This window comes from Geotrypetes seraphini, chromosome 16, assembly GCF_902459505.1.
Source record: "Geotrypetes seraphini chromosome 16, aGeoSer1.1, whole genome shotgun sequence".
Taxonomy (NCBI): Eukaryota; Metazoa; Chordata; class Amphibia; order Gymnophiona; family Dermophiidae; genus Geotrypetes; species Geotrypetes seraphini.
In genome coordinates, this window is record NC_047099.1 from 46644026 (window position 1) to 46670540 (window position 26515).

The 26515-nt window shown below is 43.4% G+C and overlaps 1 protein-coding gene across 3 annotated transcripts in view; it reads left to right on the forward strand.

The window, feature by feature from the left end:
* Positions 1-26515, forward strand: part of CACNA1A (calcium voltage-gated channel subunit alpha1 A) — a 134752-nt gene that overhangs the window by 63522 nt on the left and 44715 nt on the right. For all 3 annotated transcript variants that reach the window (XR_004537250.1, XM_033924194.1, XM_033924195.1), the window contains exons 18-26: positions 3097-3203; positions 10308-11147; positions 13886-14319; positions 16420-16558; positions 16912-17041; positions 19820-19879; positions 20476-20582; positions 24308-24410; positions 24499-24659. Coding sequence is in view for 2 of the 3 variants with exons in the window: in XM_033924194.1 (XP_033780085.1) it covers positions 3097-3203; positions 10308-11147; positions 13886-14319; positions 16420-16558; positions 16912-17041; positions 19820-19879; positions 20476-20582; positions 24308-24410; positions 24499-24659 (2081 nt within the window). In the remaining variant the exon portion in view is untranslated. The remainder of the gene's footprint in view (positions 1-3096; positions 3204-10307; positions 11148-13885; positions 14320-16419; positions 16559-16911; positions 17042-19819; positions 19880-20475; positions 20583-24307; positions 24411-24498; positions 24660-26515) is intronic.

Genomic DNA, 26515 nt, shown 5'->3' on the forward strand with positions numbered 1-26515 from the left:
TACATAAAGTTGATAAATATTGCATACACCATTGACACAGTATACTTATAAACATCATCAAGAGTGGGGTTTTCTTGCTTCATAGACCAATCCAGGACAAGCAGTGGCTTCCCCCATGTCTTTCTCAATAACAGTCTATGGACTTTTCCTCCAGGAAATTGTCCAACCCTTCTTAAAACTAGATATGCTATCTGCTCTTACCACAACTTCTGGCAATGTGCTCCAGAGCTTAACTATTCTCTGAGTGAAAAACTTTTTCCTCCTTTTGGTTTTAGAAGTATTTCCCTGTAGCTTCATCTCATGTCCCCTAGTCTTTGTCTTTTTTGACGGAGTGAAAAATCGATCCACTTGTACCCATTCTACTCCACTCAGGATTTTGTAGACTTCAATCATATCTCCCCTCAGCTGTCTCTTTTCCAAGAAGAGACCTAACCTTTTTAGTCATTCCTCATATGAGAATCCCTTTATCATCTTGGTCACTCTTCTTTGAACCTTTTCTAGTGCCGCTATATCTTTCTTGAAATAAGGAGACCAGAATTGAAAGCAATATTCCAGGTGAGGTCGCACCATGGAGTGATACAGAGGCATTATAACATTCTTAGTTTTGTTAAACTTCCCTTTTTTAATAATCACTAGCATCCTGTTTGCTTTATTGGCCGCCGCAGCACATTGGGCAGAAGGTTTCATTGTATTGCCTACAATGACATCCAGATCCTTTTCTTGGGTACTAACCCTCAAACTGGACCCTAACATCCGGTAACTGTGATTCGGGTTATTCTCTCCAATGTGCATCACTTTACATTTGTCCACATTAAATTTCATCTGCCACTTGGATACCCAGTCTTCCAATTTCCTAAGGTTTGCCTGCAATTTTTTGCATTCTGCATGTGTTTTAACAACTTTGAACAGTTTAATGTCATCTGCAAATTCAATTACCACACTAAATCATTTATAAATAAGTTAAATAGCACAGTTCCCAGTACAGATCCCTGTGGCACTCCACTGTTTACTCTCCTTCATTGAGAAAAATTACCATTTAACCCTGTCCTCTGTTTTCTATCCAATAACTAATTCCTAATCCACAATTGAACTTTGCCACCTATCCCATAACTCTTTAATTTTCTCAGTAGCCTCTCTACGGAAAATTTGTCAAAAGTTTTCTGAAAATGTAGAAACACTACATCAATCGTCTCACCTTTAGCCACATGTTTATTCACACTTTCAAAAAAGTAAAGCAAATTAGTGAGGCAAGGTCTCCCTCGACTGAACCCATGCTGAATCCGTCTCATTAATTCATGTTTGCTACATGTTTGCTTTGTTTGGATTGTCTACCTGTTCCACAATTTTATTTTTTATAATTGTTTCCACCATGTTGCCCGGCACTGAAGTCAGGCTTACTAGTCTGTAATTTCCTAGATCTCCCTTGGAACCCTTTTTTAAAATTGGCATAATACTGGCTACCCTCCAATCTTCAGGTACTACAGATGATTTTAGCGACAAGTTACAGATCATTAACAGCAGGTCAGCAATTTCATGTTTGAGTTCTTTTAGTACCCTGGGATGTATACCATCAGGTCCAGGTGATTTGTCATTTTTTTTAACTTGTCAATTTGGCTTAGTACATCTTTCAGATTCACTGAGATTTCTTTCAGTTCCTCCACATCATCACTCTTGAAAACCATTTCCGGTTCAGGTAGGTCTCTTACATGTTCTGTAAAGACCAAAGCAAAGAATTCATTCAGTTTCTCCACTACGGTCTTATCCTCCCTGAGTGCCCCTTTTGCTTCTTGATCATCCATTGGTCCCACGGATTCCCTCACAGGTTTTCTGCTTCTGATGTTCAAAAACAAAAACAAAAAATTATTGAGTTTTTGCCTCTTTTGCAAGTTTCTCTTCATATTCTTTCTTAGCTTTCTTTATCAATGCTTTGCATCTAATTTGCCAGTGCTTATGTCTCTTCTTATTTTCTTTATTTAGATCCTTTTTCCATTCTTTAAAAGATGTTTTCTTGGCGCTAATAGCCTTTTTCACGCCACCTTTTAACCATGCCAGCTCTCGTTTCCTCTTTTTTTCCCACCTTTGTTGATACGTGGAATACATCTGGATTGTATTTTTAAATAACATCCACGCCTAGTTTACAGTCTTCTAGGAGGAAGTGATGTCAGAGAGAGCTCCAAAGCTGACGTGGGCAGCGAGTTCATTGCTGCTCGTGCCAAAGTTAAAAAGGTACAGGGAAGGGGCATGGGTGCGGAGGGGTGTGGGGTGGTGGGGAAGAGGATGAGAGAGGGATGCCATAGCCCCAGGTTACCCTTGCTATTCCACTGCTCTGTGGCCAGTTTTGTCTTTAAACATTGTTTATAGCATTTAAAAATAATTGCATATGTCCACTGATCAGTGCTGAGAAATATTAATTTAGCTGCTGAGCCCCATAGACAGCAGAGGTGTTCAGCCACTATCAGTATAGCTGAGTGGTTTAAGTCAGGGCCCTCACTCCACCTTGGCACTATTCAAACTGGACACTCACATCACATGTGCACACAAATACTGCCAAATATGTAACCCATGAAATTGACAGCAGGGCAGTTAGCACTGTTCTGTAACAGTGTTCCTTAAGGGCTAGATTCAGTAAATGAACCCCAAATATGAGTGTCAGAAGAATTCAGAACCAAGCTCCGGGATGAGTGCTCTTTCTAGAATACCTTGGACAGCAAATTCCGAGCCAAGCTTTGGGTGCACATCCACAGTATGAGTACTCTTCTTTGTGGACTGACAGACTGGAAGTTCTGGTCTGGGATCCACTGGGTAATTTGACCTTGGAATCTGGGAGGTTGTAGGCCTTACTGCCTGATTTAAAATAATTTCCCTTTGATGTCACAATCAATTCCCTGTTGATTAACTAACACCAAAGGAATTTTTTTCAGATGCCTGGCTTGGTGCAGAGTCAGAAATCAGATAGATCTGCTTTTCTAAATGATCTTTGTGTTGAACAGAAACATTGCGCTGGTGTTCTTGTGAACTTTTTGGGAAGAAGGTGACTGCTTCTCTGCTTTCTGGGATTGTGATTTTCTGTCTTAAAACCAATCCGTGTGTCTTTAGGATGAGCAAGAGGAAGAAGAAGCTGCCAACCAAAAACTTGCACTGCAGAAAGCGAAGGAAATGGCCGAAGTGAGTCCACTGTCTGCAGCCAACATGTGCATTGCGGTGTAAGTGGAATGCCAGTACCTGCACAGTATACAGCGGCTGTCTGCAGCAACACTGACCTCTACCTGTGGCAGCATTCCCAAGTCCTCCCCCCCCCCAGGGAAACTCCACACCCCCTTGCCATTTGGATGAGGTGTAAGCAGCAGCACTGGTTAATAGTCTTCACACATCTCTGCCCATCATTATACCTGTAAAAGCTGCAGCTTTCACAGGGTGGTCCTTTTCAAATAAGAATCTTAGCAATCCAAAATAGCCCTAAAGGTAATGAGCAGATTGCTGTCCAGGGTGCTGAACTAACTTCCCTCTATCCCAGTGTCTCTCAAACTGTGTGCCACGGCAGTGTTGTGCCCCAAAGAGATTTCGGAATTTGACTTTATTTTTTAAAATTCTCTTCATAAGTATACGCTAGAATAGACATGTACGTCACATACCCGAGCGTCTGTCAATGTTATGAGCATCTGTGTGCATAAGGATACAAATGCCCAGACAAGCATCATTCTTTGATGTGATTGGTCCTTGAAAATGGCAAGTCATTTTAATTTTTATGCTGTAGTTATCTTAATTTGAACAACAAAGAAATCAAGCCTTTGATACCGTTTGTATCTTATCATTGCGAACTTGAATTCTCAGCTAACAGAAATGAAATCGAAAAAAAAGAGAATGACTACAGATGGTGGATGATGAAATGCGTGATTGCTTTTTGACTATCAAGACGTGTTTTGAGTTAATTTGCATTCAAAAACAAGCACATCCGTCGCATTGATTAGCAATTCCATTCTATCTACTTTAGTTTCACTGTTGCTACAATTACCCAGACATAGCTTAAAGAACTTTAAATAAATAACTCTCAAATTTAATTTTTTATTGGTTTTGCAATTTTATAATTTCAATTATAATGTGCTGCAAAAAAAATTTGCTCCTTTTAGCGTGTCAGAACTAACCCCCCCCAAAAACAAACAAACAAACAAACAAACCACAACATTTGAGAGACACTGGTCTAAACTCAGAGCAACACATAGACTCACTGAGAAGGACAGAGCCTGAGGGAGTGGGAGATGAGATAAGAACATAAGAAGTTGCCTCCACTGGGTCAGACCAGAGGTCCATCCCGCCCAGTGGTCCGCTCCCGCGGTGGCCCACCAGGTCCTTTGACCTGTGAAGTGATTTGACCATTTTTATATCCTACCTCTGCTTCTATCTGTACCCCTCAATCCCTTTATCCTTTAGGAACCTATCCAAACCTTCCTTGAACCCCTGTACTGTGGTCTGGCCTATCACAACCTCTGGAAGAGCGTTCCATGCGTCCACCACCCTCTGGGTAAAAAATAACTTCCTAGCATTTGTTCTGAACCTGTCCCCTTTCAATTTCTCCGAGTGACCCCTAGTGCTTGTGGTTCCCCACCATTTGAAGAATCTGTCCTTGTCCACTTTCTCTATGCCCTTCAGGATTTTGAAGGTTTCTATCATGTCCCCTCTAAGTCTCCTCTTCTCCAGGGAGAACAGCCCCAGCATTTTTAACCTGTCAGCGTATGAAAAATTTTCCATACCTCTTATCAGTTTTGTCGCTCTTCTCTGGACTCCCTCGAGTACTGCCATGTCTTTCTTGAGGTACGGCGACCAGTACTGGACACAGTATTCCAGGTGCGGGTGCACCATTGCACGATACAGTGGCATGATGACTTCTTTCATCCTGGTTGTGATACCCTTTTTGATGATGCCCAGCATTCTGTTTGCTTTCTTTGAGGCTGTCGCACACTGCGCCGATGGCTTCTTTTTTTTTTAAATTTTTATTTATAGATTTTCCATTCTTACAACATCTGAATCATAGTAAATATAATTAATTATTACATATCTAGTATACTTATATATATATATATATGGCTTCAATGTTGCGTCCACCATCACCCCCAGGTCTTTTTCAAGGTCGCTCACCCCTAGCAATATTCCCCCCATTTTATAGCTGAACATCGGGTTCTTTTTCCCTACATGCATGACCTTGCATTTGTCCACATTGAAACTCATTTGCCATTTTTTTGCCCATTCCTCTAGTCTCGTCAGGTCCCTCTGCAGGTCTTCATAATCCTCCTTGGTTTTGACCCTGCTACAGAGTTTGGTGTCATCAGTAAATTTAATGACCTCACATTTCGTCCCCGTCTCCAGGTCGTTGATAAATATATTGAACAGGAGTGGTCCCAACACCGATCCCTGAGGGACTCCGCTCGTGACCCATTGCCAGTCTGAGTAATGCCCTTTTACTCCAACCCTCTGTTTTCTGCCCGCCAGCCAGTGTCTGATCCATCTGTGTATATCCCCTTGCACCCCGTGATTCCACAGCTTCTTAAGCAGCCTTTCGTGAGGTACCTTGTCGAAGGCTTTTTGGAAGTCGAGGTAGATGATGTCTATGGCTTCCCCCTTGTCCATCTGGCTGTTTATTCCCTCAAAGAAGTACAGTAAGTTCGTGAGGCACGACCTACCCTTGCAGAAGCCGTGCTGGCTCGCCTTCAGTTGTCCATTTTTTTCTATGTGCTCACAGATTGTGTCCTTGACCAGTGCTTCCATCATCTTTCCCGGGACCGAGGTCAAGCTCACCGGCCTGTAGTTTCCCGGATCTCCTCTTGATTCCTTCTTAAAGATGGGCGTGACATTTGCTATTTTCCAGTCCTCTGGGATCTCCCCAGTTTTCAAGGATAGATTACATATTTGGCAAAGTGTTTCCGCTATCTCGTTTCTCAGTTCCTTTATTACCCTTGGGTGGATGCCGTCCGGGCCCGGTGATTTGTCGCTCTTCAGATTTGTCGCTCTTCAGATCCTGGGGAAAAACACCCACAGTAGGTTTCCAAAGGAAATGCTCTCTTACTTGCATTGCATGTGCTGAACCTGAATCAAAGGAATTTACATGCGTGTAAAAACACATTTTCACTACTAACCTCACTCCCTCCAAACGGATTCAAATTCTGAAAACCTCCCTGTGCTGCCAAAGTGATGCCTGCAGGAGGAATTTTGCAGTCATTTCTACATGTAAACCAGCATTTCACATGCAGATGTAGCTGTCTATAAAATTGCCTGAACTCTGCATGTGAAAATATGACTTTGGAGTCATTGTATAAAGTGGTTTTGATGTGTTAAAGCATGTTTATGAGGGGGTGCTGAAAAGTTCTCAGCCCAGTCAAGAAGAGAATGACATGAATATGGTTCAATCAATGATGTGGAATCATAGAAAAATCAAAACACAAAACATAGGGCTCCTTTTACTAGTGGTTTTAGCATGCGTGCTAGATGCTAATGCCTCCATTGAACTGGCATTAGTTTATCCACGTAGCACAGGGGGCAGCGCACGCTAATCTGCAGCGAGCAGTAAAAATGCTAGTGCAGCTTAGCAAAAGAATTTAATTTCTGAAAATTGGCACTTAACGAAATAAGAGAACTCTCTTTTTAGCTACAGTGGCAAAATAACGCCAGAATTTAGGAAGTTGATTGGTTGGGCTAAGATCTTTTCAGCACCCTTCTTATAACATTGGGCGGAGTTTATCATGTGTATTTATATAAATATTGAACACAGTTTTATACCGAATAAGCAGATCACGATGTGCTCAGTTCTTGCGGTATTTACAGAGCTTTTTCCCCAAAAAATACCTGCAAGAGAGTGTGCATATTTGCAAGCATGTGCTATGGTAGTAGCTATTTTACAAATCCACCTGCTGAAAAAATAAACAGCATGGACCCGACAGCTTCCACATGCGTTTAAACATAGATATGTCATTTCACTGCTGCCCCCTTGCACAAACTTACACAGGGAAGTGTCACCAATTAAATCATGAGGCTGCAGCTTGAATGGTTTGCCTTAAGGAATCTCTGGCCAGAATGAGCACCTTTTTAAAACCTATGCATGCCTTTTAGCTGGCTTAAACCCCACAGGGAAGGTTAGAATGGGGACAGCGCCCCCTTGCCATTTAGAGATGAAATGCATCTGCACAGGGATGAGCAGACACGCAATGTGTGCAAATCCTTCTTTAAATACATGTGTACAGCTGGAACCTCGTAAGCCTTTCAAGCAGGATTTGAAACATTTTTAGGCCCACTGTTATGAAATTAACCTCTCAGTGCACATTACATAGAAACATAGAATATGACGGCAGAAAAGGGCTGTAGCCCATCAAGTCTGCCCACGCTAATGACCCACCCCCAGACTTCACCTGGCTAGAGATCCCACATACATATCCCATTTCTTTTTGAAATCGAGCACGCTGCTGGCGTTAATCACCTGCAATGGAAGTTCATTCCAATGATCGACTACCCTTTCGGTGAAGAAATACTTCCTGGTGTCGCCATGAAATTGCCCACCTTTGAATGAGTGAGATTATGCCTGAAGGCAGAGTTTTTAGGTCCCTTGTTATAAAACTTATTTATTTTTATTTTAGTTTAAAAATTTCTATCCCGCTTGTCAACTAAGTGGGTAACAGTTAGTATATAGTAACACAGTAAATGACGGCAGATAAAGACTTGAATGGTCCATTCAGTCTGCCCAAACATACACTCTCTATAATTTAATGATTTAATTTAAATTGTTCTTTTTCTTAGATAAAAAATAACAAATGTTACAAATCCATTATCAAAATAAAACACTTCTTAAAAACCATCATCTTATAACCAAATAACCTCTTTATAAAACAGGTGTAACGGATGCGCATTTCTGGAATGTGAGTTAAACATTTTCTTCTAAACTTACCCTCTTTAAAATTAACCCCACAGAAAATACCTGCACATGTTGTCCCTGTGTTCGGTACGCAGAGATGTCCTGTCGTCTCTTATAAGCAGATGCACCTATGGTATAAAGTGTGCAAACCTTAAAGCCCAGCACTGACTCCCTTCAGGCCAGATAAACACAGTATTTATGGCTCTACCTGCTTAGACCATGGACAGTTTAAGAAAAGACAAAATCTCTGATTTACCCACAGAAATGGGCTGTCGGGATACAAGCAGCACCACTCATTGGGTCCATACCCAGAATTCAGTTCATTATCCGAATAACACTATTGAAAATACACACAGTGTACTTGATTAATGACAATATTGCTAACTGGGTAATATCTGAGTAAGGCTTGGATAGTATAAAGGTCTCCCTGACTTTATCTAAATATCTCTGACTAGTCTTTAAGCCCGTTATATTAACGGGTGCTAGAATATATGTCTATCTTTCTTTCTGTTTCTCTACCTCCGGCTGTCTTTCTTTCTGTCTGTCTCACTCCCTGGCCCCCTTTGGCTGTCTTCCTTTCTTTCTGTCTCCCTCCCTACTTCTCTGTGCAGCAGTTCCAGCATTGCCTCTCCCTCCATTTCCCTGTGCAATAGCATTTTTCCCTTCCCCCCCCACTTCCCTGTGCAGAAGCCGAAGCAGCATTCCCTCCCCCTCCATTTCCCTATATAGCAGCATTTTTCCCTCCCCCCCCCACTTCCCTGTGCAAAAGCCAAAGCAGCATTCCCTCCCCCTCCATTTCCCTGTGCAGCAGCATTTTTTTCCATCCCCACTTCCCTGTGCAGCAGCCATAGCATTCCCTCCCCCTCCATTTCCGTGTTCAGCAGCATTTTTTCTCCTTCCCCCACTTCCCTGTGCAGCAGCCACAGCATTCCCTCCCCCTCCATTTCCCTGTTCAGCAACATTTTTCCCCTCCCCCCACTTCCCTGTGCAGCAGCTACAGCATTCCCTCCCCTCCATTTCCCTGTTCAGCAACATTTTTTCCCCTCCCCCCACTTCTCTGTGCAGTAGCCACAGCATTCCCTCCCCCTCCATTTCCCTGTGCAGAAGCAGGATTTTTCCATCCCCCTAATCTTCCCGCGGTCTGGCCGACTCCCTTGCTGGAGTTATTTTTCAGTTTAAAGGTGCTGCCGCGGCTCTTCTAACAATCCCCGCCTGCATTGGAAGTCTTCTCTGAAGCAGGTGCGGCTCGTGACAGGAGCCGCGGCGGCACCTGTAAACTGAAAAATAACTCCGGCAAGGGAGCCGGCCAACTGGCAGTTCAATTCGGAGCTTCGGTCTGCCCTGCTTCCTGCGTGCCTTGCCGTATTGTATTTTTTATTGAAAGACGCAGCGGTGGCTCCTCTCATGATCCCCACCTGAGTCGGAAGTCCGACGCAGGCGGGGTTCATGAGAGGAGCCACCGCCGCCGCGTCTTTCAACTTAAAAATACAATACGGCAAGGCAAGCAGGGAGCAGGCCAGACTGAACAACAGGATGAAAAACAACCCTAAACAGAACCCATTCCATGCAATACCTTGAGATTCAGCATCACTTTAGCCCCTACCAGCAGCCAATATCTAATATAATAAAACGGTAGCCGCGCATGCACATTCCTACCTGTGGGACCCTACAGCGCACGGAAAACGGAACACGCAGGAGGGAGTGCGCATGTGCGGCTAGCATTTTATTATATTAGATACTTTGATAACTGCTGGTGGGGTATCTGGGTACCCACCAGTACTCAACATTCAAGTAGAACTGTACATGCCACGTTATCTACAGAATTTAAGTGAATGCGCCCCTCCCCCCCCAATAGCAGTAGAAGAGGGCATATAGAGGGCAAAAAAATGCTCAAGTTCCACAGTATCTAAAAGAACACTTCCAGGCTTTTCCAATAACTCTCTATGTGCAGAGCTGCTATCAGGGAGGGGCCAATTTTATGCACATGAAAACAGTAGACATTCCTGGGGGAGGGAGTGTGAATGGAGCAAGGCTGGAGCTGCAAAGTCCACGTGGACTTTATAAAATGCATTTCTTCTCTATCTGGGATAGTTCTGAAAACCTGTTTTATAAAGGCATATAAGTAGTTACATTGCTTTTACAAAAGAAGCATAGGATAGGTGGTTGTTATGAAAATATCCCCCTCAGAGCCAAATGAACAGGCTACATATTATCTTGAGGAGCACTGTGTAGTTTTTGACTTTAGGGAACTCACAGCTCCTGCAATACCACTATCTCCCAGCAGGAGGTGCTGTAGGGAATGTTGGAGGAGTGCTGGCTGTGTGGGAATTTCTCTTCTGTTAAACTTTTAGAATAAAAGAAGACTGGAAATAAAAAGAAAAATTAGATTTTAGGAATATTTTCTTTGTTGTAGAAAAGAACAACAGAAGAATCAAAAGTTGGCGAAGTCTGTCTGGGAACAGCGCACAACTGAGATGCGGAAACAGAACTTCATGAGCAGCCGAGAAGCTTTGTACAACGAACTGGATCCCAGTGAGATGTGGAAAGTGTCTTACCCTCGGCACATGAGACCAGATATAAAAACCCATCTGGATCGTCCGCTTGTGGTGGATCCTCAGGAAAACAGGAATAACAATACCAACAAAAGCTACCCTCACGATCCGACTGTGGATGAACATCTGAGCCAGCAGCGTGCCGAGGATTTCCTGAGAAAGCAAGCTCGCTACCATGAGCGATCACGGGAGTCCAACAGCTCCAGAAGCTATGAAAGAACAGATTCTAGTGGCATGGAGCCTCGAAGACCACGAAGCAAGGAGGTGGAGCTGAACCGGAACAGCACATCCCAGGAAATGGACTACCGCGAGGGCCAGGAGCGCGAGGGACACCAAGAGCGAGTCTGTAGGGATGGGGAAATGGAGTGGAATAAAGCAACAGATCTGCACAGGCGGCACCAGCACCGGCAAGGAGGCAGCAAAGATAGCCGGAGTGGTTCTCCCCGGGGAGAAGTCGACAGGGAACACCGGCATCACCGTACTCATCGCAGAGTTGGTGAGGAAAGCTCGGCCATTGACGGCAAATCGGACCGTCGATCCCGTCATAGGGAGGGAAGTAGACCCAACAGGGATTCTAGGTCAGGGGGAGGCAGCGAGCAACCAGATGGAGAGAGACGTCGCCGACATCGGCAGGCTGCACAGTCTACCTACGACACCGAATCCAAACAGGATGAGAAGGAAAGGAGACATCGGCACAGAAAGTAAGTAAACTAGAGCAAGGGTAACAGTGTGGGAATCTGGGATTAAGTGAGCTGTCCACAGCATTTCCTACCATTTTCCTTGAGTGTAATTAAGTTATGTCAGACCACACTGCTTTGCTGTCCGCGAGATGGGGTTTTAATCCTATTTAGTCCATGGGGAAGAAACTGTGATGCCTGTCATTCTCTCTGACCATCGATCCACAGAAACAATAAACTGTTCTCTGAGTGGACCACATTTGGGTGGACGTTGCCCTTTTCTGATCCAGCTCAGCCTGACAGTTGAGGGTCAGAAAAAAAGTAGCCCCTTAGAGGTTTCTACTGGTTTCTCACCAACTGCTGGAAATTTTGATGTGAAATTTTACAGTTTTATTTGTTTATGTGCCAAGTGAAATGAGATTATCTTTAAACACAGTCATGTTACAGACTTTTTTTTAGTGTGATCACACAGTGATTTCTACACATTCAAAAATGATTGTGCTGTAAAACTATTTCTACTACTATGAATGATTTCTATAGCGCTACCAGACAAACGCAGCGCTGTACAGAGTCACAAATAAGACAGTCCCTGCTCCAAAGAGCTTACAATCTAAACAGACAAGCAGGATGTCATGAATACAGTTAAGGGGAACGGTTAATCTGCTAGCTGACTTGGTGGGCAGAGGAGTAGGTTTAAGGATTGAAAGCTATATAAAAAAGGAGGGTTTTCAGTCTGCTTTTAAACAAGGGAAGGGAAGAGGCTTGGCGGACATACTCGGGTAATTTATTCCAGGCATAGGGGGCAGCTAGATGAAAGGAAAAAAGTCTGGAATTGGTAGAGGAGGAGAAGGGTAACGTTAAGAGTGACTTATCTAAGGAACGGAGTTCTCTGGGAGGTGGATAAGGAGAGAGAAGAAAGGAGAGATATTGAGGGGCAGCAGAAGGAACACGCTTGTAGGTGAGCAATAGGAGCTTGAACTGTATGCGATGGTAGATAGGGAGCCAGTTTACTGTTAATGATGTCACACTGGCCTAGACTTTTGCCTGGGGATCAGTGTTGGAGGCCTATCACGAGCTTCACCTAAAGCTGCAAACAAGTGCCAAACTCAAAGAAGGGTTGCAGATGATCTGGAACAGTCTTTCACAGAGAAGTGAAGGCCTATGCTAAAGCTGGGAGGGGACACAGTGACTGTGACATTCTGGCATTTGAAAGACGTTATTTTACTGTTTTACCTGGAACATTTTTAACGTGCAAAAATCGCAAGGTAGGAACGGTAAAATGTCAGCAACATTAACAGAACTTAAGACAATTAAATGTTGTATAATAGCAAAGCATAAGTATGATGATTAAATAAGTGCATAAAATTTCTCAGCAGAAACCTTGAGGAGGTTACTTTTCCTGTCTCACCACGTAGAAATGGACTTTCACTGCCCTTCCCTCTCGGTATCAGGGAAGAGGCTACAGGGCTGAGTGAAAGGACATTTCATTTACGTCTCGTGGGCAGGAAGGACAAGGACCAGAGTGGACCATGTGAATCTGAAACACTGTTGTAGCACTTCAATCAAAACAAACAGAGTGAACTTAGAAACAAATTGCTAGAGTGGGGAATGAGCAAGCAGAAAATGAACCAATTTGGATTTTGAGAAGGGTGTTCTAGGTGGGGTTTCTCAGTAGTCAGCATTGTTTGATTACTTTTTTAATACCCAGATATTTTGCGCCGGTATTGAGATACCAGCTGCTGCTGAATATCAGGGTCTAATTTCACCACCGCTGCTTATCCAGGTATCAGAAATATTCAGCCTTGTACCCAGATAAGCGGTAAGACAACTTTTTGGTTCTCCTGCCTTCATCCTTACAGTTACACGATTAACAGACTGAATATTGCAGCTAAGTGGATAAATGCCAACACTGCCCATGCTGCACCCCGGATCGCTCTGGCACTGCCCGTCTGCATTTTCAGCAGTTTTGCCCAGAAAATGCCAGTAATGTAACTCTATTAACCCCTCTAACCTTTCCAGTTTCAAATGCCTGAGTAAGATCACTGAGATGTTTCAGTTTGCTGTAGACATGAGTTTTATCACATTTTTAAAGTTGAATAGTTTCTTTGATTAGAGAATCATTCCTCTGAAATTATTTCTCTTTTAAAATTTCTTTAATGTGTTAGGAATTATTCTTGATCCTTTACTTTCTATGGAACAACAGATAAACATCCTGATGAAAAAGATCTTCCTACCCTTTGGGAATTCCGCATGGAATGTTGCTATCCTTTGGGGGTTCCGCTTGGAATGTTGCTCCGCTTTGGGGTTCCAGAATATTGCTACTCTTTGGGGATTCCACAGGGAATGTTGCTACTCTTTGGGATTCTGACAGATACTTGTCACCTGGATTGGCCACGATGGAAAGAGGAAACTGGGCTAGATGGACCACTGGCCTAGCCTAGTATGGCTATTCTTATGACTTTTTAATGTATTTTTCTGATGTTTTACAATTTTTTTGTAATTTATCAAATGGTCCAGTGTTGCATTTCACTACAGTAATTTGTTCCCTTGTTCTCTGCTATCTTGCTTCTTTTGTTCATCTGCAGGAGACTCTGTCTCTCTTGTTCTCTCTTCCGTTTCATTTCTCTGCATGTAACAAAATTATAGAGGTGAAGACCAAGTCTCAGTTTGTGTCATTCCTAGCCAGTTTAACAAAAGGAAACGTGCCAGAGGGCAGTGCCTGTTCTGTCAATTAACCCTAGTCTTTGTTTTTCTGCCATCAGAGACACACCAGGACCTGGCTCTGTGCCAGCTCCAAACCTCTCGACTACTCGGCCAATTCAGCAGGATGTGAGACGGCAAGAAGACCAGTTGGCGGAAGACATTGATAATATGAAAAATGACAAACTAGCAACAACAGAATCCACAAATCCTCATAACTCTATCAATGCAATAAACTCCCAAAGCCCAGCCAAAATGGGCAATCATGCCAACTCCACACCATCATGGACACCTCACAACCCACCCAACTCCCAAAATACTGCTAACCGCAGGACACCCAACTATCCTGGTAATCCCGGCAAGCCAGAGAATAGCCTTATTGTCACTAATCCCAGCACCCAGAATAACCCAACGAAAACAGTCAAGAAAGTGGAGCACACGGCAGTGGACATTCCTGTTACCTCACCTCTGCCTATTGATAACACCCTGGTACAAGGTGGGTGCTACATTCCTGACTCTCCAGAGCCATATAACATTGAGGAATCTCTCTAGATAAGGTTGATTTGATTTGCATCCATCTCTTTTTGGTGCCATTCTGTAATATTGTTAAGTTGGTTTATAACGCCCCTGCTTTTTGCTGAAGCCTAGGTTTCTTGGAAGTACAGTTTGTTTTTCTCTGTTGACTTAACATCAGGTCATTTGGAAGCACTACTGTGTATTCTTTATGCAGATCCCTGATGCAGGTGTTTTGATATGCTGAAACGCAGCCTGTGTCTGGTTACTGAATAAAGGATTTCCAATTATCCAGGCTTGCCAGCCCTTGTTGCTCATTTTATTTCATTTGGTTCTTCTGCTGTGTGCTTGGACCCTCTCCTGCATTACTGGCCAGTTCATGTTCAGATTCTATCCCACACAGGTGATTTTCTAGTCAATCTGTGAATTTTTACTCTTCTCTTTTTGAAACTGTTATTTAGAATTTGACACAACACAAACGGAAATAGCAGGTTCCATGTATCCGTTGCTGCTTTCTGTACTTGAACGATCATCACAGGTTGTAATATATCTCAGGCAATTTTCAAAAGCTCAGACACAGCAGAAAAGACACGTGCCTTTCATCAACTTCTGCTCTCCAGGTTAATAGTAGGTGCCAGTGTGCAAAATGCAGGAATTTTATCCTTAAAAACACATGGAAAGAAAGTGAGTTAAAAATGCCACCAGAGTCGGCAGCTACATGAACTGTTTGGAAATCCTCCTATGTTTCTTCCTCTAGTTCAGTTAGGGGGGAATTCATTAAGGGGCGCTAACCGCAGTGGTGAATGCTAAACGCTAAGACACTCATAGGAATATAATGGGCATCTTAGCAGTTAGCCAGCTAGTGCCCCTAAATAAAAATAATAGAGCAAAAAAAATAATAGAAGATGATTTTATGATGGATGTTGTTATGTTGTTTTTAATTATGAGTATACAGTCTATTAAACTTATTCATAATGGCAAAAAATATGACCTTTTTGATCAATTCTCACTGGCTCCCAATAAGTCATCGTATCACCTTTAAAATATTACTCTTAGTGTTTAAAACTTTGTCTTCCAATGAACCACAATTTATCAATAGAATGCTTATTCCTTATAATACATCTCGGTCCCTTCGATCTACTGTCCAAAAGCTTTTAGTAGTTCCCTCTCTGCAAGTTATCGGCACTAAAAGACATGACATGTTCCCCAACTTTGGAACACTTTGCCCCAATACATTAGAGAGGATAAAGATCTTAACCATTTTTTAAAAAATTTTAAAAGTTTCCTTTTAAAAGATGCTTTTAATCTTTAAATTTTCACAAATGACAAAGTAGTTTCCTTGCAGATTTATACTATCCCCCCCATTGTGCTTTCCATGGCTTTGTCTTTATTTCTAAGCATTGAATTGTAACTTTACCCCTCCATCCCTCTGTATCAATTAGTTTGTAAACTTGTCTGTCTAACCTACTACTGTTAATTTTAATTCGTATGTCTAATTATATATTTACTTTTTTATGCTGTAGCTTGCTACAGCATAAAACTTGAAACTATATTGTCCTCCACTTATTATGTCAAGACAATGTGGAATATAAATAAATAAATAAACCAATTGTCTTGTGTTCCCTCCTCTTAAAGGACCTATTACGAGGGCCGCTGGAAAGTTCTCAGCCCAACCAACAAAGTTGGGGCAATCTCCATCGAAGGTTAAACACTTTGCTACGTGGCATTGACTCGTGTTCGAGTCCTAGCGACTTGATGAATTACAGATCTATAAAGAAATTGATTTGGGGCTAATCACTTAGTCCAACGATTTTGTACTTTTTCCTCAACGGAACGAAAAAGTGGAAAGTCACTGGACTAAGTGTATAGCCCTCGATGGAGACTTCCCCAACTTTGTTGGTTGGGCTGAGAACTTTGCAGCAGCCCCTCATATCAATACACAAGGAACTCTGTGTTTTCCTTCTTGGCTCCCTTTATCTATGGCAGGAAACATCTTATACGTATCATATACAAAATCATGCAAGCATGAAGCTTTTTGCAGGGCAGCTGAATTTACACTTTTCACCGGCATATCTTTCAACAGTGAACAAAAATGCCAACCCAGATCCACTTCCTACAAAAGAGCAGGAGAAGAAGGAGGAAGAGGAGGAAGAGCAAGATGGAGATGGTCCGAAGCCGATGCCACCTTACAGCTCTATGTTCATCATGTCCACCACTAACCCGTGAGTCTCACTGAGTTCTCTTTATGCCAATCATGAAGGGCTTGGAAACTCTCCGGTCATTTTTTCATAGGAGGAATCTGGGTACCTAGGGTCTGGAGGGTTCAGGGGAAGAACACAGGGATACAGAGCCTGTCACCTCTAGGACAGGAGGGTTCAGGGGATGGACACATGAATACAGAGCCTATGGCTTCTAGGACTGGAAGGTTCAGGGGATGGACACAGGGATATACAGAGCCTGTGGCCTCTGGGACTGGAGGGTTCAGGGGATGGACATAGGGATACAGAGCATGTCACAGATTGTAATGCTGAAAAGGCTTTTTGTCTTTTTATTGTCTGGATTATTCCTCCTTCAGGCTACGCAGGGCCTGTCATTACATTGTGAATCTTCGCTACTTTGAAATGTGCATCCTGATGGTGATTGCTATGAGCAGTATAGCACTGGCAGCTGAGGATCCCATCCAATCCGATGCTCCTCGCAACAACGTAAGTCTCAGGAGGTCGCAGCTGCACCCCATCCTCTCCTCCCCCCTCCTCCTGCACCGAGCTCAGTGCTGTGACCTCTATTCCATCATATCACACTAAGAGCTGTCACTCTTATTACTCTCCAAGGCCAAGTGTCCGTACTGCACAGCAAGCAGCCTGAAGTCTGGGGACTCAGTGACTGAGGCATGTAGCCATGTCCTATTGTGAGCAGAGGTTGAAGTCGATGGGTCCAAATTAAGGTTATTGTTATACCGAAGAGATCCAGGAAAGCAGCAACAAAATAGAGTATAGGGAAGGAGTGATGAGTATTGTCAGAGCTGTGTGTATGTGTGTGTGTGTGTGTGTGGGGGGGGGGGTCTCAGTACTGGAATTGCAGGAGAATGCTGCAGGGCAGAAGTGAGGGGCTTTGGCAGAGGTGTGTGCGTGTTAGGATCTCGGTATTGGAATAGCAGGGGATACTGCAGGGCAGGAGTGAGGGGCATTACAGAAGGAGTAGAAATCCCCCTGTGTGTGTGATTTTTTTATGGTATGTTAAAGGTATATTTGTGGGTCTGATATTGGAAACCACTGAGATATGCTTACACGGATTAGAAAAATGTGATGGTAAGGGTCAATATTGTACAAGTCTCGTGTGGTTGAAATGAGGGTTGCCGGGCACCTGGACGGAGATATCCACAGAGATTTAACCAGTGAGCTAAGAACATTTCACTCACCTTTTTATCTGATTAAATTGATGCCGACAGCCCTCTTGTGCAGCCTTTAGCAGAACCGTGGAGGGGTTGTAAGACCACTCAAATGTCTGGGGTGAAAAGCCAAATTTCAGTGCAGAATTCTTGTGAATTTTGGTCCTTGCTGTGGTTCTCCAAGCCTCTGTGCTACTGGTAAGTAGGTTAGGAGTGGGGAGCCGCTGAGGGTCCATTAATCACCTAGCAGTTCAGCTGTCTTAAGTTCTGCTGGAGAGCTCCCCAGAGCTGGGGGGGAGTGGATCAGAGGAGGCCTGTGGCACAACAGATTGAAATAATTAGAACAGTTCCCAGAGAGAGGTGGCAAGCAGGGCTTGATCCGGCTTCCATTTCATGCTATTCCTTATTCCCTACCTGTTTTAAGCTCTTCATTTCCCGCTTTTTGCCAGCTCTCAGAGAATGTTGAGGTGGAAAGTAAGTTTCAGGGTGCACTGGGTAGGTGTCTCTTGTTGTTCTTACACCATCCAAAGATCATTAACTGTTGGTATAATCAATGTTTTATCAGTTACTGTTTGTATATAAGCTCCTTATAACCTTGGTGTGGAAACGTGCCTTTGTAAAGTGTATATAGTCAAGGAAAAAAAGAGAGATGTAACTCGTCTTATTATGATGTCCAATCCATCATATATCAATTTTATTAGGTTATAAAAAGTCTCGACAAAGATTGTAGTTTCGGCACCCAAATATGCCTTCCTCAAGGGACACTAGAACGTGAAAACAAATATCAAGTTAAGACATCACCATATAAAATCATGAATGAATTACATCAAAAAGATCAATTAGAAATAAAATAATGGTCTAAAAACAATCAATGAATAAGAGCATGGAATTATTAGAAACAAAATTGATAAGAACTTAAAATTATTGCATTGACCTTTTTATTATCTAATAAAATTGATATATGTTGGATTTGACATTTAACTTGCCTTTTTTGGCTTGTTTGCTTGTAAAGTGTAGGCAATCTATAAACTTGATTTGCATACTCTGCCTCCATTATATGCAAATTTCCTTCATGCATATTCATTGAGGATATCCTGAAAACCTGACTGGCAAGGGGGTGCTCCAGGACCAAGTCTAGAACGCTTCTCTGCAAGGATTTGACAGGATATAAGGCCACATATAAAACAAGAGGTGATGTAAATTACACCTATGTACATATGTGTTCACTCCATCCACCCTGGGTGTAATAAGAGTAGGGTAGAGCTCTCCTCTAGGTGATGAAGAGGAGCAGGATAGTGTTAATCCAGGCTAGGCTCACTAACAGCTGTTGATTGTGTCTGTCTGAATCTCCTTACATGCAATCACTGATTAATCCTAACTCTTGCAGGTCCAATGGGCCCCTCTAGGGCAGCCAGAGGTTTCTTTGTCTCAGCTACTGATCTCCCATCCTTGAGAGACATAGTTATCAGTTTGAATCCCTCAAAATCTATAGTTACTCGATTTAATCTGTAAAAAAAAAAAAAAAAAAAAAGGACACGTGGCCCCACTCCATTCTGCCCTAGCCCCACCCCCAAATGAACTTCGTCTCTTCTTCCCCGAGCTCAGGGCTGTTTCTGGAGGGCCTCTGAGCATGCGTGGAAGTGGCATGCTGGGAAGACCTCCAGACGTTGCCTCAAGCTCAGGGCCTTCCAAAACCTGGACAAACTGCTGGGTTTTGAAAGTCCATCTGGGCACCCAGACATTCCTCTAAAAAGAGGACATGTCTGAGATTTCCTGGACGTCTGGTAACCCTATCAAAACCTCCTATTGTATTATGATGAGGGGCTCAAAGCTCTTGCTTATTTAGGGACTATCAGAGAGGAAACCCTAGACTCCTTCAGTGTCATCTGCTCTTTTGTTCTGTTGATATTTAGATCTATTACAAATGTTTAACTGAGTGGATGAAAAAGTGGAATCACCAATTTCTAGATTGACGTGTGAGTCTTTCCAAGGGTAGAACATTCCCACTCATTTCCTGGGACATTCAGAAGAGTCCCAAAGCAAAAAATGATTCATTTGTTTCTCTTTCTCTCCTTCTCCCTCTCCATCCTTCAAGGTTCTACGTTACTTTGACTACGTCTTCACAGGAGTCTTCACGTTTGAGATGGTTATAAAGGTGAGGATGTTAAGGAGTTCTATATTAGAGGGAAAAGAAAAAAACCAGAGCCATAAACCTACCACAGGAAAGGAAAACCTGAGAAATATACAGTACCTTCAAATCTATCAAAGGGAGTGAATACCTGAGATCAGGTCCCTGAAAGCATTGCTTGGAACACACCTGGGCTATGGAATTGGTTATAATAATAATAATTATTATTATTGGATGATGCTTGGGGATTTGTGCTTCCCAGTTCTGTATGTTCTGCTTCTATAGCCCCTGTTCCCCTCAAACGTTATCCTCTGGCCTTAGGAGAAAAGCCAGACTCAGGGATTGAGTAGTGATGTACAAGCCCTGCTCTCCACACCCCTACAAGTATTTGAAAGTCATAAGAACATAAGAATAGCCTTACTGGGTCAGACCAAAGGTCCATCTAGCCCGTCCTCATGGTGGCCAATCCACTACTGGCCAAAACCTAAGGAATAGCAACATGGCAAACAGTGGCTTCTCCCATTTTTGTCTCAATAACAGACTATGGACTTTTCCTCCAGGAAATTGTCCAAACCTTCTACTGGAGATTTCATCTTATTTCTCCTTCTGATTGCTTTCTTTAGATGGTCGATCTGGGATTGATTTTGCATCAGGGAGCATACTTCCGCGATCTCTGGAACGTTCTGGATTTCATCGTGGTCAGTGGTGCACTGGTGGCTTTCATTTTTTCGTAAGTCTTACACTGATTTTCTTCAGAAGGTGGAAATGCTTGGAGCATGATTGCATCAGCAATTTAAGTTCTTCCGCTCTCTGATCCCCCTCAATCCCCATCCTCAACCCTCCATCACCCCCAGAACTACCAGGTTCCTGTTACCCCACTGGGCAGACATACGAGCAGGGCTAAACATAACCATTTTGTTCTTGAAACGTGAAAGGTAAGAGAGTAGGTGAAGGAGTGACTTTGTGTTCAGCAGCTGTCCACAGCTGGACTCTCTTCATTCCAGATGTGCTAGAGGCACTGGTGAGATGCCAGAACCCTCTCTCCTGCTTCCTTCAGGGCAGTTTAGTTTAGTTTATTCTGTTGTGATAAATTTGGGGTGTGATATTGCATTTTATTATTTATTTATCATCATAAATGCACCTTTCAATACCTGGGTGCTAAAATCTGGAATGATATTCCAATGGTAATTGGAACTAGACCTACCTACTGCATATTTTGTAAATTAATGAAAACCTCTCTCTTTGAACAATGAGCTTCACTCAGACCATGAGGTTTAGCAAAATTATTTATAATTTTCAGTATTTTTGTTCTTAATCATCCTTTGCAAATTTTTGTAATCTTTTGTAAACCACTTTGAATCCAGTAGGAGATGTAGCAGTATGGAAGATACCATTAACAAAAGCATTATTTATTTAACAAATTTCCATCCCATTCAAACTAAAATTCTTGGCGGATTACAAAATATACATACATAACCACTATAAGAATAAATAAGTATAACACAATAACTCACACCTCAATCAAACTACTCCAGTACTCAAAAATGAGGAAATATGATCCCATGCATAAGAACAGCCAAACTGGGACAGACCACAGATCCATCTAGCCCAGTAATCTTTTTCCAACAGTGGCCAACCCAGGTCCCTAGTACCTGGCAGAAACCCAAAGAGTAGCAACATTCCAGAGCTGAGATTGTGAGGTCACAATGCCTCATTCCACCAATGCCTAAGAGCCAACCTCATCAATGATGTCACAATGGCTTGACTGTCCTATATTTGGCTCACATAAGAGCTGCCATACTGGGACAGACCAAAAGTCCATCAAGCCCAGTATCCTGTTTCCAACAGTGGCCAACACAGGTCCCAAATACCATGCAGAAACCCAAAGAGTAACAACATTTCAGAGCTAAGATTGTGATGTCATAATGCCTCAGAGAAAGCCCTCCCATCGCCACAGCTGTGGCCAAGGTGTTCAAGCGGAGAACCTCATCGGCATAAAAACCTCCCAAGAAGACCACAGCTGTGGCGGTGGGAGGGCAAAGAGCATTCCAGATTTCTACCACTCTCTGGGTGAAGAAGAACTTCCATACGTTTGTACAGAATCTATCCCCTATTAACTTTAGAGAGTGCCCTCTCGTTCTCCACCTTGGAGAGGGTGAACAACCTGTCTTTATCTACTAAGTCTGTTCTGCTAAGCTCCAGGGCAAACTGAAACTATTTTTCCAAACACCTAATTTTCTTGCAATTTCCTAAGCACAAAACAATCTTTCACATGCTGTAGGACAGGGGTGCCCAATACGTCGATCGCGATCGACCAGTAGCTCAGGAAGGCAACGTGAGTCGATCGCGGAGCCCATCCCGGGCTCCATGATAGACTCGTGTTGCCGTCCTGATCTACGGGCCAATCAGCCTTCCTCTCCAATGTTCTCCCTAGGGCCTTTTAGCTGGGCGGTCCGCACAGCTGTCATCTGCCACTGCTGAACATTAAAAAAAAACAAAAAAAAACTGGCTTGGAGATTTCAGCCCGTAGCGAACTTATGCTCCGGGCTCTAACGTGTGCGTGCCGGCTTCTCTTCTCTTCCCTCCAAAACCGGAAGTTATGTCTGGGGGGGGGGGGAGAGAAGGGAAGCCGGCACGCACATGTTGAGAGCCCTGAAGCAAGCGTTCACTACGGGCTAATGTGGGAGACAGGTTAGTGAAGCATTTGTTCTTCTTCCTGCCGGGTCCTGCCTACTTTCTGTTTCCGCGAAGGCAGGACTCAGCAGCATTTCCCCCAATAGGTTGATCACGATCTTGGGCTGATCAGCCTTCCTCTTCCCGACGGCAGAATTGACGTCGGGGAGAGGAATTCTGGTTGGCTGAAGCAGGGAGAGCTTGGGGCCTGTTATTGGTGGCGTTTGGGTCCTGGTCCCCGATGGCAATGGCAGTGGCTTGGGGGAGGGCAGGGAGAAAGAAAGAAAAAGGGCAGGCAGGGAGACAGAAGGAAAGAAGAGAAACAGAAAAAAAAGAAAGGGAGGCAGAGAGAAAAAAAGGGCAGGGAAGAGGAAGGAAAAGTTGGGGGAAGGAATGAGGTCTGGAGGAGAGGAAGCATACATGCTAAAAGAAGGGAAGAAAGATTGGATGCACAGTCAGAAGAAGAAAGTGCAACCAGAGACTCATGAAATCACCAGACAAGGTAGGAAAAATGATTTTATTTTAAATTTAGTGATCAAAATGTGTCTGAATTTATATCTGCTGTCTATATTTTACACTAAGGTCCCCTTTTACTAAATCGCAATAGAGGTTTTTAGCGCAGGGAGCCTATGAGTGTCGAGAGCAGCGCTGGGCATTCAGCGCAGCTCCCTGCGCTAAAAACTGCTATCGTGGTTTAGTAAAAAGGGAGGGGGGTATATTTGTCTATTTTTGTATGGTTGTTACTGAGGTGATAGTGCATAGAGTCATCTGCTTTGACCTCTTTGAAAAACCCTGGAATAGGAATGATAATTAACATTTTCTATGCATACAGTGTGCTTTGTGGTTTTTTTAAAAATTTTATTGTTGGTAGATCATTTTGACATTTAAAAAGTAGCTCACAAGCCCAAAAAGTGTGGGCACCCCTGCTGTAGGATGTCACTCACACAGACAAATTTTATTTGTGTGGTGGTTGACAGTATGCCTTTTAAACAACTTAATTTTCATTGTGCAGAACAACACTAGTGAGGCCTCCAACAAAGTTTCCAAAGGCATTAAAAAAAATCTTCTCCTGGGCACTCTCCAACAAACTAAAACTACACACCACCAAAAGCAACATAGAAATGTAGAAAGCAGAGTGCAAACGTTTATAGAGACAAAGTGCCACATACATCAAAATCTGAAAACAGAAAGTTATTACAACAAACATTCACTCAGTTAATGGCTCACATCTGGTGGAAATGCATGAAGGTGAGAGAGCTTGAGGTGGAGAAAAAAGGCCTTGGAGAGGTTCACTGGTGATCAAATAAAATGACATGAAGAATGGGAGGTCCCCCACCCACTTCCTGGGGAAGGTCGCTCCAGCAAGGGCTGATTTCAGCTAACAGGAAACAAAAGAGGCCCTGTCTGTGGCTACAGCACCTGTAGAGATGATGGAAAAGTTAACAGCTAGCAATAACACATTCAATGAGTTTTCAAAGGATTGCAATAAGCTGGAGACATTTCTCAATCTGCAGAGAAATGGGGTTCATGACCCAGTGAGAGAGGAGAAACTGTGGGTTACTGAGGTATCAACTAAAGGTGATGGAGGCTGACCTAAAGATGGGGACACATGAAGTTTTAAAAGGCACTTCTGCGAATGGCATACCTATGGCATGGAAAGGGAATAGGACTGTAATTTTTGCTATGTTGAATTATTTTTGCTGTAATGGAGTGAATAAAAATGAAAATGAAAAAATGCCACCCAGTCACTTTCCTCATGACCCTTCCTTTCTGCCTCTCCAGTGGTGGCGGCGGCAAAGGCAAGGACATTAACACCATAAAGTCTCTCCGGGTCCTGAGGGTGCTGCGGCCACTGAAAACCATCAAGCGATTGCCGAAGCTGAAGGTAAGCCAGAGACCTGAAGGCCGACAGGATGGCTGGGCATGCCTGTGTGTGGGGCAAGAGCTGCTTCTGATGGCCTTTTCTTTGGCAGGCCGTGTTTGACTGCGTGGTGAACTCTCTGAAGAATGTCCTCAATATCCTCATCGTCTATATGCTCTTCATGTTTATCTTTGCCGTGGTGGCTGTGCAGCTCTTCAAGGGCAAATTCTTCTACTGCACAGATGAGTCCAAGGAGTATGAGAAGGACTGCAGGTAGGTCACTGCACCTTTCCCCTGGAAACAGGGCTAAATATTCATGCCTCATTAACATAACATCGTGCTTGTTAACCGCGTAACCATAAGTTCAACGCGGTTTACAAAACTTGATCCAGGGAATAGAATAAGTTAGTTAGTCAAATTCTTGGAAAAAAGATAGGTCTTCAGCTGTGTTCTAAAGTATTTGTAGGAGTAAGCTGTAAGCAGTGGCATTCGAAATTCTTTATCGGGAAAAGCTGCTTAAAACGCTAAAGTATGATTAAGAAATTTCTTGCTTTTGCAACCCTGGACAGAAGGAAAGTTAAACAGGGTATGGGTTTTTCTGCTATGTTTGTATGAAGCTAAAGAAAGTCTATTAACCAAGTAAAGGGGGGCTGTACCATACAGAGCCTTATAACAGAAGCAACCCGTAGCTGGGGACCGGCATTCAATATCCAGGAATATGTGGACAGCTGAATAAGGGGAAAAGAAAAGAAGTTACCAAGCCTCAAAACAAAGCAGAACAAACAAAAAGAGGCACTGAAGAGGTCACAAGTCCTTTATTTACAATTTGAACCAAAGATTGCTAAAACAGGCAAAGTTGGAAAAGACTTTGACCTCTCCAGTGCCTCTTTTCATTTGGACAGCTGAAGAATAGCCATCGTGGGTCAGATAGAAACATAGAAACATAGAAATAGACGGCAGATAAGGGCCACGGCCCATCAAGTCTGCCCACTCCAATGACCCTCCCTATCTATCTTTGCGGATAGATCCCACATGTTTGTCCCATTTGGCCTTAAAATCTTGCACGCTTCTGGCCTCAATAACCTGAAGTGGAAGACTATTCCAGCGATCAACCACCCTTTCTGTGAAGAAGAACTTCCTAGTGTCACCGTGCAGTTTCCCGCCCCTGATTTTCCACTGATGTCCCCTTGTTGCCGCGGGACCCTTGAAAAAGAAGATATCCTCTTCTACTTCGATGCGACCCGTGAGGTACTTGAATGTCTCGATCATATCTCCCCTCTCTCTACGTTCCTCGAGTGAGTAGAGCTGCAACTTCCCTAACCGCTCCTCGTACGGGAGCTCCTTGAGTCCCGAGACCATCCTGGTGGCCATTCTCTGGACCGATTCCAGTCTCAGTACATCCTTGCGGTAATGTGGATTCCAAAATTGTACACAGTACTCCAGGTGCGGTCTCACCATGGATCTATACAGTGGCATAATGACTTCCGGTTTACGGCTGACGAAACTCCTGCGTATGCAACCTATGATTTGCCTTGCTTTGGATGAAGCTTGCTCAACTTGATTTGCAGACTTCATGTCTTCCCTGACAATCACTCCTAAGTCTCTTTCTGCTTCAGTTTTTGTCAAGATCTCGCCATTTAGGGTGTAAAGTTTGCGTGGATTTCGGCTTCCCAGGTGCATGACTTTGCATTTTTTGGCATTGAAACTGAGCTGCCAGGACCTAGACCAGTGCTCCAGTAGAAGTAGGTCATGCATCATGTCATCTGCCATTGAATTATTGTCTGTTGTGCTCTTGTTCACTACATTGCTTAGCTTGGCATCATCGGCGAATAAAGTTATTCTTCCTCGGAGCCCTTCTGTCAAGTCTCCTATGTAGATGTTGAACAAGATCGGGCCCAGGACGGAGCCCTGTGGCACTCCACTTATCACCTCTGACATTTCGGAGGGGGTGCCATTCACCACTACCCTCTGAAGCCTACCTCCAAGCCAGTTCCCAACCCAATTTGTCAATGTGTCGCCCAGACCTAAAGAACTCATCTTGCTTAGCAACCTGCGGTGTGGTACGCTATCAAATGCTTTGCTGAAATCTAGGTAGACAATGTCCAGGGACTCACCAGCATCCAGCTTCC